The 21,671-nt window shown below is 33.5% G+C and overlaps 1 protein-coding gene across 1 annotated transcript in view; it reads left to right on the top strand.

Moving 5' to 3' along the window:
• Positions 1 to 19,944, top strand: part of LOC149772775 (centrosomal protein 15-like) — a 28,624-nt gene extending 8,680 nt beyond the window's left edge. Inside the window, exons 2-4 of the mRNA XM_089947310.1 lie at positions 2,907 to 3,030; positions 13,988 to 14,062; positions 16,587 to 19,944. Coding sequence (XP_089803436.1) covers positions 2,907 to 3,030; positions 13,988 to 14,062; positions 16,587 to 16,736 — 349 coding nt within the window. The 3' untranslated portion in view covers positions 16,737 to 19,944. The remainder of the gene's footprint in view (positions 1 to 2,906; positions 3,031 to 13,987; positions 14,063 to 16,586) is intronic.
• The last annotated feature ends 1,727 nt before the right edge of the window (positions 19,945 to 21,671 follow it).

The following is a 21,671-nucleotide window of genomic DNA, read 5'->3' as shown; positions in this document are numbered from 1 at the left end:
GTTTATTGAGCAATTTTCTAATCTTGCCTCCAGGAATTAGAATTAGACAATACTTTGAGGTGATAAACCTGGGCTGTTGATTGACATATAAGATGGTTGTGGCAGGTGTCAATCAACTATGACATACCAGACAGGGCTTATGGGTCATCAGTGTAACCATCTATCTACCAGTAGGTGTGAATGTTTAACTTTGCTTAAAGTGTTTCAGTTGGTAAGGGGGGTCAAGGGCTGGGACAGGAGCCCAGTAGGCCACAAAGGCATTTCATATTATATAAAATGTTGTTTGATGGCAATTTTGGACCCCATCTGATCTGACATCCCCACCCCCACCCCCAAACAGTTGGATTTGCTAGAGCAGTTGCTTCACCATCAGTTTGAAATCTTTATGCCTTTAACATTTCATATGCCATTTTCACAAAAAATTCACTGCATACTTAAGGGTACCACCTCCTATCTTTCCTTAAGAAGAGGTCGGAATGCAGATCATAAATAGTAAGGAATGGGCAGAGCAATCTTCTGTTATCAAAGAAGTCTGTCAGTGGACTAAACATGTAGCTGAGAAAATTGTCCAGATGTGTACCTGGTCCTTTGCATAAACCTCAAACTTAAAAACAATAACCCAGATGGACATCATTTCCCAGTATACAGATAAATTCAATGTTTAATCTGACAGATTGCCATGAAAATTAAATTAGTTTATATTTAAACTTAAAGCACTCCCTCACTATACAGTTTATCATAATAGCATCACTCCAGTTATAAGGCCCTTAATTAAAATATATTTCCTGTTATAAGGCCTATTATTGCAACACATTTGCTGTGTAAGTTATTCATTGTAAGACAGTTCCAGCTAAAATGTCATTCATTATAACACAGTTCCTATTATAAGACAGTGCCCCGAGTGGTCTAAAATGCTGAACGTTCTGAATCACTGCCATCTCACCTCTGTCTGCATGGGTTTGAGTCTCAGGCTCGGCTAACTTGGGTACATGAGAATGCTTGCCATTAGCTTCTCATGGGTCAGTGGTTCTTCCCAGAGTTTTCCAGGGTTCTTCCTCCACCAATTGTACTGGCCGCCATGTATAGCCTATATTGTACTGAATAATGGCATTAAATCCTACAATAACAACTGTTATAAGGCCTATCATAATAACATCATTCCTGTTATAAGGGCCTTCATTATAACACAGTTCCAGTTGTAAGGCCTCATTATAACCCATTTCCTGTTATAAGACCTATCATTATAATATATTTCCTATTATAATGCTCTTGAAATCAACACAGCTCCTATTATAAGACCCTTCATTATAACACAGCTTCAGTTATAAAGTTCTTCATTATAACACAGTTCCTGTTATAAGGCCAGCATGGTCTTGGTCATTTCATTAAGTAGTAGTGAATCATGTATATTATGTACTTAATAATAAGATGGTTTCACTATAAGGCAAGACACTCTAAGGCTCCCATTCATGTATAAATATGGAGTACTTTATAAATGCAGTTTTACTTTGAAACTTTATAGAAGATGATATACTGTCTTTGAAGGAACAAAGAATATTTAAAATTTACAACCTAGCAACAGCTTCTGATGCAAGTTGGTATGAACGATCTCAAAGACTTACCGGTAGTTGTGCCATATATGAGTTTTGTCTCATTAACTCCATTTTGGATCAGTTCATGGTCCTTGACAATTAATTTAGTTTTTTTCTGATTGGATGTTGTTTGTATATAGTTTAAGTCAAGGACAGATGCAATTCATTATCAACGTTGTCTCATAGATTTGCCTTTTGATGGGTTTTACTCTAGTTTAAACTGTTTCAGTAGACTAAGTGGTTATAGCGTCCACCTTGGATGCAGGAGTCATACCAAAGATTTATAAAAATGGTAGTAACAACTGCCTCGCTTGATGCTCAGCATTAAGAGGTTAGTGTTAGGACTGGTCGGTCTGGTGTCAGGATAATGTGACTGGATGGGACATGAGGCTACATGTCTGTGGCATGATGTCCCCATGTTAGACATCACTATAAACTGCCACACTGCAGACATCAAAGCAGTATGACTGAAAAATTGCTAAAGCTACATTAGAAATCCAAATCACACACACACTAGTTAAAGAGTTAAGTCCCTTGTCAACTAAATTCATCTTTGTATCGAAACTTGCAATGTTGCTTGCATTCAATATAGCATTATGTACCTTTTAACATAATGGAATTTGGTATCACTTAAACCTAGATGATCATTTTATGGGTTTTGCATCATCCACAACATTTTGGAAAAAGTCATGGTGCTTTTAAACCTACTTAATATCTTTACATGATGTATGTACAAATTTCATTTATTTATAATGATGATTCCTTGAAGGATTTGGAGTCCTAGTTCCAGTTTATGAATTTTTCATGCTGTTCTATAACCTTATCTGACTAACATTTGTTATTTGTTAGTCTTAGTTCCAGTTTATGACTGGAACGTGTGGGTCTGTAACCTGTATATGACAAGTTCTACAAACACTAGTACATCTGAAATTTCTAAGTCCCTGTTCCCATTCATAACTTGTACATGCTTATCCACAATTAGTGTATGACTGGGTCTTGTTATATCTTAGTTCTAACTCCAGTTTTTGACTGGAAGATTTTGGTACTGTATATAACCTGCATACCAAGCCAAACTGAAACCAGCATTATGGGAGCAGATCCTGGATTTATTCTACAGATATTTGACTTTGAGGTTGGTAGTTCCATGATTGTACTTCAAATAGCCAACATTCATTCTCAGTTTTTCAATGAAATGGTTACTGTTTCATTTGAAAGAGTGTACAGGTGGGTACGGTAGGGGGACTGAACACCCTTTGGGTTCAAAACTGACAGTAGCATCATCACCATTATATTTGTAATAAAATTCTGTTTCAGTCTTGCTCGTCGAGAAGCCCTCATCAACTGTTCCATGAGTTACCATCAAAGTCAGGGCTCAAGGAGAAATATGGGAACTCTTAATCTGTCTGATGCCAGGGAAAGAAACTGCAAATTGTTAAGGGTACAGTAGTCACTCATTTTTATAAATGTTTCATAAACACTAATATTGATCTGTATATATCAATGTTGCAATCACTTTAGAGACCTGCCTGAACTGGGTAAGTAGAACAAACAACATTGACTCTGATCTGTGTGCTGATTATGTGCTGCCAGATCAGGGTCTGTGCTTTTTGCAGTTGGGCTTGACCTATAAATTACTGTATACAGGGCCACTTCTTTATAGTAATAGTAACTGTTACAGTGATTGCTAAAGAAACACTGATTACTGCCCCATGTGGCCGTGTGGTCTAACGCACTCACCTTTACCAATTAATGAAGTATCAAGTTTTGGGCCCTGCCAGCATGGGTATATGAGAAAGCTTGTCTGTAGCTTCCCATGGGTTGGTTGTGTTCCCTCCACCAGATATAATGGTCACCATGTACTGTATAGTTGACTAATATGAATTGGAATTTTGGCCACAATACATAACAGAGGCAGCCAAAACTCAAGTCGGGTGAAATATGACAAATAAATAAAGTATGGACCCTCACTCGAGTACAGCCTGCCTCATTTCAAAATTATGTGATGAGCAACACATATACCCACGAACATAAAACACTAGGCTTTTTTCCTCTTTTTTTTTATATTGAAAATAGTACACCGCTCAGTTGCCCTTTCAAAAATGATTAATAAAGTATATTATAAAAAAAAAATAGTACTAAGGCAAACTGGGGAAATTTGACTGATATGCAGTCTCAACACAGAAACTAATATAGCATTCACACACATAGCAATACACATATAGCAAACATGAGACTAGAGAGACCTCTAGCAAAGGTCACAAACACGAACTAGGGGAGCGAATTCGAGCTAGGTGAAAGAAACTTGACTCGGATGAACACCCCTTTAAATAACACTAGGAAATACAAATACCCCATCAAAAATTTAAAATAATTAATTAAAAATAAAACAAGCAACATACCTGAGGGATACACTTACACATAAAACACTTTTCACTTTTTTGGGGGAAATGGGGAGGCATCTGTCTGGTGTCCCACCCCCCAAAAAAAATATCCCCCAAAAAATAATGGTCACCATGTATAGCCTTTCATGTACTGAAAAATAATAAAAAAAACATTTCTTCTTTGCTTCTGATGTAAATACAATAACATAGCAGTGTTGCTGCTGATGTAAATGCAATAGCATAGCAGTGTTGCTGCTGATGTAAATGCAATAGTGATGTTGGTGTTCCTACTACTACTACTATTTATAGTATGAAAAGTACTACAACCACTGCTGCTTTAGTATTCTTACACTCTCCCATTTGCATGTACCCTTCTGCTGATTAAAAGACCAGAAGATGTCAAGGATATATAAAAATGCATGAAAAAGCTTAGTTTATTCATCGATTTATAAGTTCTAAGCTGATTGTCACCCAGGGGTCACAAACAGTGTCAGGTTGTTGGCATTTTAAATAAAATTGGAGCTTCATTTGCAAAACAGTTGCTATATTTGCGTGGGCCAGTTTATGTTTTCAAGCAACAGATTTTATGTTGTTCACAGTCTTTGAAAATTTCATTAATTCCATACATTTTGGATTTACATCTCTTTGAACACATGTATACAAGAGTTCCTGCTATTCATTTGTTCAGTTTGTTTTAGAAATATTAGAACTAGACATTGAAAATATTGGATGTAGTTTATACTGAAATAGACTGTTATAGAAACCAGAAATGGACAATGAGCAGTGTGTTTGCTTGTTTACATCATGACCTTTTATTTGCATGGAAATGCTAATAATTTGTCTGTTAGCGAGCCCTTTGTAACAGTCATATTAGAAATTATAAATCAATGAATGAAATGATTTAGTTTTGTGCAATTTTTTGTGTCCCTGATACTTTTCATTTTTTAAATCGGTAGGTGGGTACAAAAACAAATGGGAGGTATCCAAATACTATTAGTATTTCTTCTTCTACAACAATTATTGCCACTAAAGATACTGTTACTATTATTACTACTACTTAGTTAACAGTATTGTAATCACTCATTTTAATAAATGATTCATTAACAGTAATATTAACATACAAATATAACCAGTAGAACTATTTCTTCGGTGTACTAATGTAACCATTACAGATATTGTTAAAGAAACATTACCTCACTGGAATTTATTTTTTTGCTGCTGAAGTAAATACAACTGTTGCTACTACTACAACTATATCAATTATTTTTACTCCAGTTACTACAGGTACTGATTATTATTAGTATCGTTATTTAAAGAACAGTGATGGATTATTATTAGTATCATTATTTAAAGAACAGTGATGGAGAAAATGTTCAAAATGTTTGTTGTAGAACATGATATGCAGATTAAAAATCAATTACTATGGTTAAATGTTTTACTCCAGTCAAATTCTCAAAATTTACCTGTTAATGAAGAGTTATGCTGTCCAGTATTACTGACTGGATTGGGACCCTCAGGGGCCATGTGGTCTAATGGACTCAACGTTATGGATCATTGCCATTTCACCTGTCTGCGTGGGTTCGAGTCTGCCTGACATTTGCCCAATGTTGGTATTTGAGAAAGCATGCCAGTAGCTTCTTGTGGGTCATGGTTCTTTCTGGGGTTTTCCTGGGTTCTACCTCCACCATTTATACTGGCTGCCATGTATATCATGTGCTGAAAAATGGTGTTAAACCATACAACAACAACAACAACTGACTGCATTACCTTCCTTAACTAAGGCTAGGTTTGCAGCTATATGTGACATCATACTAGAGTAAAGCAACCAGTCTCTGTAGATTGGATGATTATATCAAGGTAAAATGTTTAATTTGTATAGTATTGTGATCAAAAACGGAATGGGGAATATCATTTTCCTTCATTTTTAGTTTGATTATTAATTCATAAAAACATAATATAAAGAAAGTTATGGCAAATGGGGATGTACTGATTATATATTTACTGGCAGTATTAGTATTACAAATAGCTTTCTGAGTAAGCCTTATATATACTTTTAACCACCAATCATATCACAAGTGATCAATTTAACAAAAATCTGTAAGTGTTGATGTTGTTGTTGTTGTTGTTGTAGGGTTTAACACCATTTTTCAGCACACGATAGACTATACATGGCGGCCAGTATTAATGGTGGAGGAAGAACCTGGGAAAACCCCGGAAAGAACCACCGACCCATGAGAAGCTACTGGCAAGCTTTCTCACATACCCACATTGGCTGAATCCGAGACTTGAACCCATGCAGACAGAAGTGAGATGGCAGTGATCCGTAACGGAGAGCGCTTTGGACCACTCGGCCACTCGGGGCCCCTTGTAAGTGTTGAAGCAAAGGCTTGAGACTTATCATTTTAACATTTAGGCAATCATCAGGAGAGGACAGACAGACAAACAGACAGACAGAGAGAAAGACAGAGACAGTATTAAAAATTAGGTCAGCCCTTTTCATATTGAAGACAAATTTGAACTGCAAATAAAAAATAACTTCATTAAACCTAAGAGATTTATGAGAAATAAAGAGCTGCAAAATATAAAGTGGCAATATTATATTATGCGACTAGATAACAGATTATATTTAAAGGGGCACGGTCCCCGGTGTACCACTGTATAGAAAAGCACTTTATTTTTGTAAAACTATTTTCAGTATCATTGGCAAATAGGGCTCCAATGTACTGATTTTTTCAATATGACTTAAATGTTTCAAAATGTATCTAGAACATGCATTTCAACACATGGTATTTTCTTAATTCTTTCCAATAATTTGTTTCCTTTTTGCTTCTCAATCTCACCGCTCCGGTGGCCAAATGGTTAGAACATCCTCCTCGGATGCGGGAGGTCGTGGGTTCGATCCCCGGCCGAGTCATACCAGAGAATTACAAAAATGGTACTAACAGCTGCCTTGCTTGGCGTTCAGCATTAAGAGGTTAGTGTTAGGACAATGTGACTGGGTGGGACATCATGCTACATGTCTGCAGCATGATGCCGCAGTGCTAGACATCACTATAAACTGCCACATTGCAGACATCATAGCGACATAACTGAAAATTTTTTAAAGCTACGTTAAAAATCACACTCAACAATCAACGCTTCTCAATCTATTGATTAGCATATTGTCTGTAGAAGTATGTTTAAATTTCTAAAATTTTCACAAGATCACTATTTCATAACCTATCACAAATTCCCTACATTGCAACCTCTAAGTTAGTGAGTTCTTTGTTCTAGCAATACTGTACATCACTCATGCATATATATCAGGGGTAGGAAATACCTGTCCCCAGTTTTACAAACTCATACTTTCAGATACAGTTATTTGTAAATGATGTACAATAAAGTTATAGCAACAATGAATATGGAATTTTCAGGTGTGGAAGATTAAAATAACTTTAAACAGTAAATTATAATTATTGTCATGAAATCTGCGAGTCAGACACTTAAAATAGGGGGATCATGAATGTTTCGACAAGTGATAAGGAATGAAGACAAAGAGCAGAAAATACACACAAAAATATTAATTTTATTGACATGTAACACTAATAATGCACACACCTTCCCACTAACAGTAACACTACCTCTCATGATGATAATAAAATGTTAAATGAAATAAAATTAATTGAAACTCACTCAAGTCCTATTATTCATCTCTCTTTTAATTATACAGTTCTATAACTGCACTACATTAGGAACTCACCAAACTTCAGTTATCCTACTTGTGGTTTGATCTGATAATCACTCCACAGTTTGGCTCCGCAAATTTACAAAGTTTATCATCTATAAGTCACCAATATATATTTAATTATTTTTCATATAATACCAACTAAAGATGGGCACAATTGAAGGAGACGCGCACATCCACACTTCTAACTCTGTCTTGACTGCTTTATTTTGCCAAAACACGTCAGTGTGTGTTTGACAGCTTTCTTTCCACTCACTTTTAAAAATCTATCCTCATCCATAGAGAATTCACTTATAAATTGAATAACTTAAATATCTTTGAATTCTTTTATAGAGAGTTCCTTGTTACTTGGAGAGCTTGTGGTGGCACTCTACAGTTTCATATATTGCATAGGGTTAGAATTTTGAAGAAAAAATATTTCCCCGGCTTTCCTCACTGGTTATACTGGCTATTTATAGAAGGCCTTACATATTTTAGGTATAGTTCAAAGAACTTTTAATTCCCATTATTTTGTTGTATGATTGATGTATGATTGACGGGTGTAATATGGGTTATACAGTATAAAGCTTGGTGAACACCCCCTGGATGATCTTGTATCTCTACATTCATAGTAAGTTCCATCCACAATAAATAATTTAAATGACTTACATATATATCACGTCATACTTTCATGTCATACACATACAGTTGTCATTAATACACAAAAATATGCATCATTACATCAAGTAAATTGCTGAGAATTTTGTACGTTTGATACATATACATTATTGTCATCCTAAAATAAATATTTTTAAAAATTTCATTAACACAGGAACTAAACTTTCAGTGCAATGTGAAAATTTGACAATTAACATCGACATAGGTTTTGCCTACTGATTTATTTTCTTCTGGGCAGTGAGATAATATCATGGATTCAGAATGGTTATCTCCCCTTGATCTATAACCATAATATTAACATGATCAGGATGTTGTTTAACCTCCTTTCATTAATTGTATTCGTAAGCATGTTGATGTGGAATATTTTCCTTTGTTTCCAATCTGAACTCTATAATTGCAATGACTAACAGTTTCTGTAACTAAATATGACCCCCCCCCATAAAATAGGATACAATTAGCGTTCTTGGGCCTTGGCACTAATACCTCATCACCTGGCTTTAGGGACCTGTAATTAGCTCATTTATCATGATATCTCTTATGTTTACCAGCAGCTTTGGTAACGGATCTCTGAGCAAGCTTGCATGTTTCTGCCAAACGATTACACAAATCTATTACATACTGAGCTGTGATTCCTGCCCTTCTTTTTGACCCATGCAAAGTTCCTTAAGACTATGCATGGGACCTAGCAGGTTTCCCTCAGAGAGTAATTGGAGCAGAGTAAATCTAGTACTCTAATTTGGTACTCTTTGGTAGGCAAAGAGCAGTGCCAGGAGATATCTGTCGCAATCAGGCGTCATACAATATAACATGGTCTTTAAAGTGACATTCAACCACTCTATATACCATCTGTTGGGGCTGCTGGAATGTGCCATTTATGGACTTTTTTGGGCAAATATCACACAAGGCATGATATTATTTAAAATCTGCAATCACTCCAGACCAATGGAATGAATTTTTAGTTCACTTTATACAAAAATGTCCACTCTTAATACAGCCATGCGCAGTATGCAGGACAGTAGAGCATAAACTAGCAGGTCCTACTATTTGCAAAATGCACTCCAGCATTTGTTTGTTCATAAAAAAATGGTGTTAAACCCATTTCGTTAGCTGGTAGCTTATTATATGTTTCTTTGTTTCCCTACTCTCTCTTGTTTTTGCTTTAGCCATTAACAGAGCTAAAGATTATGTTAGTGTTTTGTAACTCCTAGCTTTTGGGGATTGAGATCCAGGTGTAAAAATGTCTGAGTTTTCAAGGGAGGGTTAGGTGTTGCCTATATTGCTACCTAAGCTCGTGTCTGTACTGGGCACATAATGTCCTGATTTGTAGGAATGGTCACAGTATTATAAACACCATCAATATTATGACACCATCAATTACCCCTAAGATAAGATTGACAAGAGGATATCAGTTACACTTGCCTTTACTTTGTCCTTGAAAAACACCATATCTGCCAATTTTTCTGCTACCGGAAATTTTCCACTGTACCTGAGAACATGACACAAAAGGCCATATCTCCATTATATTCATTAGGGTGCACTAATGATTTGTTTATCCCCACTGTGTTACACCCAATGTCTCTTAAAACACTGACAATCTGGGTCCCTACTCTTCCTTTTGTAACTGGAAATGATCTTAAACTATCATGTTTCTTAGCTACAAGCATGGTAGATAATGGCCACGATCTAATGACGCTTTCTTTCCCTTTTTAATTTTCCTCTCACCAGGGCATCCATCACAGGGAGCTGTCCTGATTCAAGCATTAGCGATAGCAGTTTCTTAGTCCCTAGCACAGTATCCTGGCTGATTACAATTCCAGCATGTATTCAAGCTAGAATTGTGCTTATTATCCTGTTTTATTGGACTGTAAGGCTTTAGGTCTCAGTGTGTTTGGGGGTACATTTGAGCTGCAGTGATGTGGATAACCCTTCTATTTCTGTGGCCAAAAAATTTTGTTGCTAAATTTAGTCCTGTATTGGACAGCAGACAAAGTGAATACATTTGCTTATGAATCACTGGCGAAGGGTTCGTTAGGGTGGGTCTCATGGTACTTGTCGGCAGTTATTATCATGTCTTGAAAGTTACTGAACTGTTTTTCATGTAAATAAGTGGCTAAGTCAAAGTGGAACACTTGTCCAAATTGCTTATATAAAATCAAGTCAGTCAAACCTTGAAGGGTACATTTGATTTTCAACAGTTCAGTTCTTCTTTCCAACTAACGACTTTCAGGACACGCCAAACAAAAGTTTTGATGGAAACTTTCGTTTGAGCAGAGAAAACATTGCAACAACATTTCATGCATCAGAAGTAATATCAGATTTAAGGGCCCAATTATGACAGATAGAAAGTGCCCTACCAGTCATCAAGGTGGTACAATATTGATTATAAGGGCCCAGTTGTGATAGATGGAAAGTGCCCTATCAGTCATCAAGGTGACAAGAAATGTAACCAAGTTATCATGAGTCCATTTACCATATATGGCATGTTGTTCTAAATGATACAAATATGTGTTTATGTCATCTGTTCCTTCTCTAAATATGTGCAATTTGGTTTATTATCTGGAACCATCTCTTGTCTGTGGAATTTTGAGTGCTCTTGGGACTGAAAATGGGCTAATTTTAATTTAATACTTTCCAATTATATTTTCTTGTCTTTTACTATCTGTTTAATTCTTTTTCCTTATCTCTTCCATCTATTTCAATTTCATTTGCCTCAGGAATTATAATTTCCTCTCCTTCTTACATAATAATCTCTCTTTCTGTGCTTCTTTTGCTCTCAGTAACCCATTCTCTAAATACATAATCTCTGAGTTCTGCCTTCTCCAAAACTAATGCCTTTCCTTCATCTGTAATAACCTTTTTCATTTTAGTACTTTTCATCTGACTTAATCTATGAAAATGTTAGCTAAATTTTTGCGACAAACTTGATGATACGACAGCCAGATTTTAGCGACAAACTTGATATGACAGCGAAATGTTAGGGACAAACTTTATGACATGAAAGCCAAATTTTAGGGACAAACTTGATGGTATGACAGCCAAATTTTAATGACAAACTTGATATGACAGCCAGATTTTAGAGACAAACTTCATAATATGACAGCCAAATTTTTGGGACAAACTTGACAAAACAAGATTAAGGACATTGGCAAAATGCTGCTTATAAGTGGTCTGCCACTCCATATTAAAAATTATAATGCTGGGTACCATGGGCATTGCCCTATGCCATGCTCACTATACAATTGACAAGGACAAATTTGGTAAACAACTAACCAAACTGTCCTGTTTTGATGGTCATATCAGGGTTGCCAAATATAAACTTTCGTAGTCAGATACTTAAGATAAGGGAGGATGAATATTTGGAATACCTGATAACTTGCATTTAATGACAAATGAATATCAGGTAACTTGCATTTAATGATAAATGAGTGCTTGGGAACTTGCATTTAATGATAAATGAGTGCTTGGTAACCTGCATTTAATGATAAATGAGTGCTTGGTAACTTGCATTTAATGATAAATGAGTACCAGGTAACTTGCATTTAATGATAAATGAGTTCTTGGTAACTTGCATTTGATGATAAATGAGTACCTGGTAACTTGCATTTAATGATAAATGAGTATCAGGTAACTTGCATTTAATGATAAATGAGTACCAGGACACTTTGCATTTAATGATAAATGAGTACCAGGTAACTTGCATTTAATAATAAATGAGTACCAGGTAACTTGCATTTAATGATAAATGAGTAGCAGGTAACTTTCATTTAATGATAAAGGAGTACCTTGTAACTTGCATTTAATGATAAATGAGTAGCAGGTAACCTGCATTTTAATGATAAAGGAGTACCTTGTAACTTGCATTTAATGATAAATGAGTACCAGGTAACTTGACCTTAATGATAAATGAGTACCAAGTAACTTGCATTTAATGATAAATGAGTACCAGGTAACTTGCATTTAATAATAAATGAGTACCAGGTAACTTGCATTTAATGATAAATGAGTAGCAGGTAACTTTCATTTATTGATAAATGAGTAGCAGGTAACTTGCATTTAATAATAAAGGAGTACCTTGTAACTTGCATTTAATGATAAATGAGTAGCAGGTAACCTGCATTTTAATGATAAAGGAGTACCTTGTAACTTGCATTTAATGATAAATGAGTACCAGGTAACTTGACCTTAATGATAAATGAGTACCAAGTAACTTGCATTTAATGATAAATGAGTACCAGGACACTTTGCATTTAATGATAAATGAGTACCAGGTAACTTGCATTTAATAATAAATGAGTACCAGGTAACTTGCATTTAATGATAAATGAGTAGCAGGTAACTTTCATTTAATGATAAAGGAGTACCTTGTAACTTGCATTTAATGATAAATGAGTAGCAGGTAACCTGCATTTTAATGATAAAGGAGTACCTTGTAACTTGCATTTAATGATAAATGAGTACCAGGTAACTTGACCTTAATGATAAATGAGTACCAAGTAACTTGCATTTAATGATAAATGAGTACCAGGTAACTTGCATTTAATAATAAATGAGTACCAGGTAACTTGTATTTAATGATAAATGAGTAGCAGGTAACTTTCATTTATTGATAAATGAGTAGCAGGTAACTTGCATTTAATAATAAAGGAGTACCTTGTAACTTGCATTTAATGATAAATGAGTAGCAGGTAACCTGCATTTTAATGATAAAGGAGTACCTTGTAACTTGCATTTAATGATAAATGAGTACCAGGTAACTTGACCTTAATGATAAATGAGTACCAAGTAACTTGCATTTAATGATAAATGAGTACCTGGTAACTTGCATTTAATGATAAAGGAGTACCTGGTAATTTGCATTTAATGAAAAAGAAGTACCAGTTAACTTGCATCTAATGATAAATGAAATCCTGGTAACTTGAAATTTAATGATAAATGAGTACCTGGTAACCTGACCTTAATGATAAATGAGTACCATAATTAATGTGTATTTAATAATAAATGAGTATCATAATGTGTATTTAATAATAAATGAGTATCATAATGTGTATTTAATAATAAATGAGTATCATAAGTAATGTGTATTTAAAAATAAATGAGTACCATGTGTCTCATATTTAATAATAAATGAGTACCATGTGTCTCATATTTAATAATAAATGAGTACCATGTGTCTCATATTTAATAATAATTGAGTACCATGTGTCTCATATTTAATGCTAAATGAGTACTGTTATTTAGTACCTGGTAAATATTATCTTATGATACATTTATATTTTAGAATGGGGTTGGGGTGGGGCTAGTTTGTTATTTACATCTTAATCATAACTGAATTAATTTCTTCAGATTCTTTGTGGAAGAAATCATAAACAATGAATGGTACATGTATATCCAACATTACCTTTTCCTTCGGCATGTATTATGTCATAATGTTCATGGCTACGTGGATCTCTTTGGATAGATAGATAGAGAGAGGGAGAGAGAGAGAAAGCGGGATATATATATAGAGAGAGAGAGACAGATAGACAGATACCACTTTTACTTGCTTGTTGCTTTTGATCTGATTCATTATTTTGATTATTGATAATAATACATATAGGTAAACCATATTTGACTATATGTTTTTGTTAATGTAGGATATTGAGAGGACACAGATGAATCTATACCAGGAATTCATATCGCCACCAAGTCCTCGCTTCACTACTCTACAGGTAATGGCAGTGTTCAGCAGATAGTATTTGAGTGTCTGAAAACATACTTCAAATTTAAAAACAATTTATGTCAACCATTTCCCAATCCACAGTGTCGGAATAGATGCTATTAAAGATTATGTACCATACTGTACTCTTCCTTGCTTTTTTCTGTTTATCATATTGTTTTGGGCATATAAATATTCGTTTGCTGTAATTGTATTTTGTCAAACTCAACATAAAACAGCTTCACGTCAAGACTCACACATGATTCATGGATGTTTTGTACAATAGTTGAAAACAGGTATGAGTGATGATGATTAATTAATTGCTATATTTTAGATAGCTAAGGTAAAAATCCAAAAGGTTATTACATCAATTTTAAAAATTTCATCTGATCCTTTGCTGAAAATAAAATTTTGTTGCTCAAATTTGTCAAACCTGTCTTGTCTTTTTTAATAATAAGGTGAAAATGTAACCTTAGTTTTAAAGAAAATCACAAGATACCCTAGGAATTTCTCAATTAAGCTGACCTCAAAAGTAGTACTCCCTCAGAAATATCGTATATACTCACTTATAAGTAAAGTCCAAACTGTAATCAGAGCAGTCCCTAATCTGCCATCACATGATGTGCCAGCATATATGGGTTTATGCATTAGGCAATAGCAGATCAGGGTCTGTGTTGTTTGCAGTTGGACTCAATTTAGAAGCAATTATAGAAGGCATGATAGAATTTTATATACATCAATAATTAAATAAATATTTGAAACACATAAAATTTTCTCATTGTCTACTAATACCTTTACTTGAAAATATGCCCAACTTGAAAGTACAGTCATTGGCCTAAATATATGGGTCTTCCAATTTTCTGGACACCATGTTTTCAAACATTATAATACTTTTCGATAGTTCCAACATTATAATAAATTTTGATAGTTCATACTTTATAATAATTTTTGATATTTCAAACATAATAATTTTTGATAGTTCAAACATTATAATAATTTTTAGATAATTCAAACATTGCAAAGACACCAAGAATATTATTTAAAGCTGACAAAATTTAAACAATCAATTATTCACATTGGAATGTAAACTAAGGAATCTTTTAACAAATAATTCATCATCATTTGATTGAAGAGATGGCTGTTAGAGTATAAAAATGCTTAGAAAAAACATCTTAGCATGTGGATTAACTGTGCTATCACAGGCAGCAATATAAAAATCTGTTCCATAGCTTTATATTGTATAGATGATTCGCATTCTCAGTAAATTGGATTAGCTTGTGTGAAATAAAGTGTTTAACCATCTATGTGGGTTATTATACTTATTTTCCCATTTCCAGTAGCTAATAAACTTGGCTGGTGATTGAATGTAATAAAGCAGCCAACATCTCTGACGTGAGTTTCTCAAGTTCTTGTTCTCTCAGTTTTGTTCAAATGGAGATTTTGCCTTGATTACCTCAGTTTGGTTGGTTTTGCCTTCATATGTAGAGTATCACTGTACATAACGGTAATCTGTAATTAAATTACTGAACCAGTCTAAGTGATCTGTCTCATTTGCATATTTAGGGCCATCAATGCCATATTTGGAATTGTACTGTCAAGATCATTTCAATTAATTTTGAAGATCATTTCACTTATTTGTAAGGATTATGTTGATTATCTTTCACATTTTCATAATATGAATAAATATTTCAGCGATACATTATGCTGTCAAAAATGTTCTTAACATTATCAAATTATTTCGATATTAAAATGCACTCCAGTCAGTCAGTTGATTTTCTTTTCATAACGTCCATTCAGACAGATTACATCACATGATACTTGCTGTTCTTTATGATTGCCCAGAGTTTACAGAAGTTGAAGTAACTATATCATTTAGTTCTGGTCACTGAAAATATCAGGATACTGTTGACACTTATTACCAACAGCAGTACATACCCATAATAAACAGACTGGCCACATACGTTTAATTATATACAGTGTTTACTTTTTTCATGGACAGACCAATCCAGAAAGAAAAAATTTAAACACTATCCAATTATGGCATGCTTCTATGAATCTGACATAATTTGACAAACATAAAGAAAAACAATGAACATAAATGCAGAATTATTTTATTTGTAAAAGAAAATGCTGATACATCATCATGAAAAGTTCATTTTTATCATGCAAGGATACAGTGCAATCTTGTTCCCCTTGATCACTTCAAACCATCAATGAACTAAATACATTGATATACACAATCCGGATGATATATTAATTATCTGGACAATCATTTTGGAAATTTTTAATTTTCATTATCACATGCATGATCCAAACAGAAAAAGTAAATATTTTTAAATTAGGTTGGTGACAGTTAGCCATTTTTTTTTCAAAAAAAAAAGAAGCTAAAACTTTACTTTTTTTAAAATTATCTTTTAACAGCTTTTTACAAAATTTTATGATACTGTGTTGCTCTAAAGAAAATGTCAGAGTCACTTAGAATTAAAATTATTTATGCTTAGCATGCTTTGTACTCAAGTTTATTTATTTTCTTGCAGAAAAATTATTGGGCAATGGTAAAGAGTCAGCTGCCCCTATGGGAGCAGGATCTGGGATTCAGGAGAGAGGAAACTCCAGTCAAACAGCATAGAGCATCGCAGCATCATACAAGTAGGAAAAAAAAGAAACAGAAAACCAGACATCAATAAAATTGTAACAAACACTGACAGAAATTAGCATAGTTCATTGGTATAATTTAGTTGTAGTTAAGATATAGTTTATTTTCTCTCATTCCTATATGCATGTCCCACAAAAAATACACTTAATGACATTGTAGCTGGTGTCATTATCATTATGACATGAATAGCTGTAATTTTGCTTGCAGTGGTATCATTGGAAGGAGACATTTTGCCTAACCATTAACTCCAATACATTTTTCACAACAAATCTTTCGTTGTAAACTAAACTTGTCATGCTCATGGTAAGGAAAACAAAATTGTTGAAAATACTCAATTATTTTCAAAAAATTGTATGTGCTGATGTGTCTTTTTTTGTTTTTGAGAAATGAAAGGAACAAACATCTATCATATTAATTCTTGGCAGAGAGCAAAATCCCACCTGCAGAATAAGAATCTGTCTTAAGGAACTCTGTACAAGTTTGTTCTAGCTCAAAACTTCAGACTCTTGGTGGGATCTCATTGATGTTTCATCTTCTCACTTTTTGTTATGAAAATATGTAAACCATTTACATTTCTATATGATGGGTAAGACTAGTTACCTGCCTTTTTTTCATAAATTTCTCTAGCATGTAAAGTTTATGCTTGATCTCAAGCATTTTGCTTGTACAGTTATCACACATATGCTTCTGCCTCATTTTAGCACACCCTAAACACTCACAGACTCACTTATATATGGAGACAGCCATGAATCCCATTGTTTTTATGAGATTGTTGTTAAAAAAAATCTGTTTTGATAAATAACACAATGTATGCTGAAATATGGATCAGTGAAAACATAAAAAGCCTATTTGTGGCAACACTATAAAATAAAAATACCAATTAAAAAAGTTTTGTCAAGTTAAATTTTTGTTTTGATTTAATTTTTTAATTTGATTTCCAATATAATCATTACAACAAATGATTTTTTGCTATTTTGTATTTGGACAATAAAAGAGTCCACTGATTGTCATGGTGATTCTCGCTGGGACTTCCATGAGAATCTAATTAAATGCTTACTCATTGGCTAGGACTTCCATGAGAATCTAATTAAATTCTTACTCATTGGCTAGGACTTCCATGAGAATCTAATTAAATGCTTACTCATTGACTAGGACTTCCATGAGAATCTAATTAAATGCTTACTCATTGGTTAGGACTTCCAAGAGAATCTAATTAAATGCTTACTCATTGGCTAGGACTTCCATGAGAATCTAATTAAATGCTTACTCATTGGCTAAACCAGCTTTATTGTGAAAACTGTTGAGACTTTAATGGCATTTTGGCATAATAACACTGGCTAATTAACAGATCAATTATATCAACCATTTACAATACATAAAAGGTGCCAATATTACATTAACATCCTTGTTACTTGTGTATTTAAAAATGAAAAAATATATAAAGTGGGATAAAAATTGGTTTGCTAAAATGGACCATGGCACAAATAGTCCAGTTTTGGTAACAAAAATCACTCCTTGGAAACTTTAGGAAGTCCTTGAAAAGTCCCTGGAAAAAAGCTGTCTATGGTGGCACAAGACATTTATGGATCATCCTTAAAAATTTGCAGTGATGCATTCAGAAAAAAAACTTAGAAAATCTATTAAAATACAACCATGTTTGTCCTTTCTCTTTCTTTTGACTGGATTTTTTGTCAGTCTGGATATAGTGTTTCAGAACCATGCAACTGCCCTACCCAAACTGTTTTTTTAGGAGGAACAATTGTATTCTGCCATTGTAATGTTCTATGTATGGAATGACATTTAGATTTGTTATCTGGAGGAAATTACTAGTGCAAATATATCGATGGCTTTGGCTCCAGCAGTTTATGGATGCATTATTAGATTTAGTTCACTTGTGTTTGTTGTATTGGATACACATGGTCCCATCTTAACATGGAAATAACACAGACTTTACTGATACATGCATTTGTGGGTACTGCGTGTCAGCTTGATCCAAGTTAAAAGTCTGACATCAGTTTATTGACTTTATTTTAGTTTTTCAGATCTCAGATCCATTTACATGAATACTTGTGAAGGACAAAGGACTTTGTAATTCTCATTTGTCAAAAAAGTTGCAAGCACCCCACACCACCACCACCCTTTCCCCAAACAGGTAACCAAAGTTTGAGTCTTCTTTGCTATAACCTAAGCCATGGTCATTGTCTGTGGACCCCATTGCTCAGGAGTCACTGATGGAGAGATGTACATGACACCACTCAGTTGAATCAAATATTGTTTTGCAGTTCCCATTTTCATTTTTTAAGTGGCAACCATTCTCACTACTAACAATATTTGTACACTTGAACAGGACTTATGATCTACCTTGGATGTTTTATTTATTTTGTGATATAATCAGTCCTCCATAGCAGTTTATGCTTTATGAAGAAAGGAGTACTACTACATCTATGAAATATGAAGAAATGGTAGAAATGTTTGTCTGCAAAGTCAAGGAAAGTGCAATAGATTGATCCACTACATGCATGTTAAGCAAACATATGATTAAAATTTTTATTTTGTATTTTTCAAATTTTTATGTACATTTTGTGTAGTAATTGTTCATTAAAGGGTTGATTAAGAGATCTATTCAATATATTCCTTATTGTGTTGATTGAGATATCTACTCAATATATCCATTAATGGGATGATTAAGATATCTACTCAATATATTCATTAATGGGTTGATTAAGATATCTACTCAATATATTCATTAATGGGTTGATTAAGAGATCTACCCAATATATTTATTAATGGGTTGATTAAGAGATCTACTCAATATATTCATTATTGTATTGACTAAGAGATCTACTCAGTATATTCATTAATGGGATGATTAAGAGATCTACTCAATCTATTCATTAATGGGTTGATTAAGAGATCTACTCAATATATTCATTATTGTATTGACTAAGAGATCTACTCAGTATATTCATTAATGGGATGATTAAGAGATCTACCCAATATATTTATTAATGGGTTGATTAAGAGATCTACTCAATATATTCATTATTGTATTGACTAAGAGATCTACTCAGTATATTCATTAATGGGATGATTAAGAGATCTACTCAATATATTCATTAATGGGTTGATTAAGAGATCTACCCAATATATTTATTAATGGGTTGATTAAGAGATCTACTCAATCTATTCATTAATGGGTTGATTAAGAGATCTACTCAATATATTCATTATTGTATTGACTAAGAGATCTACTCAGTATATTCATTAATTGGATGATTAAGAGATCTACTCAATATATTCATTAATGGGTTGATTAAGAGATCTACCCAATATATTTATTAATGGGTTGATTAAGAGATCTACTCAATCTATTCATTAATGGGTTGATTAAGAGATCTACTCAATATATTCATTATTGTATTGACTAAGAGATCTACTCAGTATATTCATTAATGGGATGATTAAGAGATCTACTCAATATATTCATTAATGGGTTGATTAAGAGATCTACCCAATATATTTATTAATGGGTTGATTAAGAGATCTACTCAATCTATTCATTAATGGGTTGATTAAGAGATCTACTCAATATATTCATTATTGTATTGACTAAGAGATCTACTCAGTATATTCATTAATGGGATGATTAAGAGATCTACTCAATATATTCATTAATGGGTTGATTAAGAGATCTACTCAATATATCCATTAATGGGATGATTAAGAGATCTACTCAATATATTCATTAATGGGTTGATTAAGAGATCTACCCAATATATCCATTAATGGGATGATTAAGAGATCTACTCAATATATTCATTAATGGGATGATTAAGAGATCTACTCAATATATTCATTAATGGGTTGATTAAGAGATCTACTCAATCTATTCATTAATGGGTTGATTAAGAGATCTACTCAATATATTCATTATTGTATTGACTAAGAGATCTACTCAGTATATTCATTAATGGGATGATTAAGAGATCTACTCAATATATTCATTAATGGGTTGATTAAGAGATCTACTCAATCTATTCATTATTGTATTGACTAAGAGATCTACTCAGTATATTCATTAATGGGATGATTAAGAGATCTACTCAATATATTTATTAATGGGTTGATTAAGAGATCTACTCAATCTATTCATTAATGGGTTGATTAAGAGATCTACTCAATATATTCATTATTGTATTGATTAAGAGATCTACTCAGTATATTCATTAATGGGATGATTAAGAGATCTACTCAATATATTCATTAATGGGTTGATTAAGAGATCTACCCAATATATTCATTAATGGGTTGATTAAGATATCTACTCATTATATTAATTATTGGGCTAATAAGGAGATCTACTCAATATGTTCGTTATTATGTTGATTAAAAGAGCTACTAAAATTTATTCATTAATGGGTTGATTAAGAGACCTACTCAATATGAACTGCAAACAGACAGATGAGTCTTTGCAAAAAGTAGGAGAAGATAGGCATTTGGAATAAAGTCTGGTCTCCATACAAAAATAATGGCTCCATTTAGCCACAAAAAAAAGAAGAAAAAAGAAGTCCAACTTTTACCCTTCTGCTCATGCACTAGTCAAATAGCAAATGAAAAACGATGTTTCTAACACAACTAGGCAGTAACTACTGAATAATTGCATAAATTACATAACGTTGAGAATTTGGAATTATATCCCTCTGCATATATGAACATAGAAATTAAACTTCTTGTTAAATTCACATGAAAAGCAAATTTGTACTTGTCATTATTTTCCTTTGCTTGATTCGAAATTGTAAATATCGGAAGCAGACAACTTATGTATGTACATCTGTAGTCGTGATACACCCCTTTGCTGAAAATGGACTTGTCCAGAAACTGGAAATGGATTTGAGCATGTCTGTCTATTACACTGAAAACTTCCGTTAAGCATTAAACGCGCATACGATGATGGTGTTAGGGCCAC

The sequence above is a fragment of the Sinohyriopsis cumingii genome, unplaced genomic scaffold, assembly GCF_028554795.1.
Source record: "Sinohyriopsis cumingii isolate HCF-2022 unplaced genomic scaffold, ASM2855479v2 utg001176l, whole genome shotgun sequence".
Taxonomy (NCBI): domain Eukaryota; kingdom Metazoa; phylum Mollusca; class Bivalvia; order Unionida; family Unionidae; genus Sinohyriopsis; species Sinohyriopsis cumingii.
This window is presented reverse-complemented; position numbering and strand designations above follow the sequence as displayed.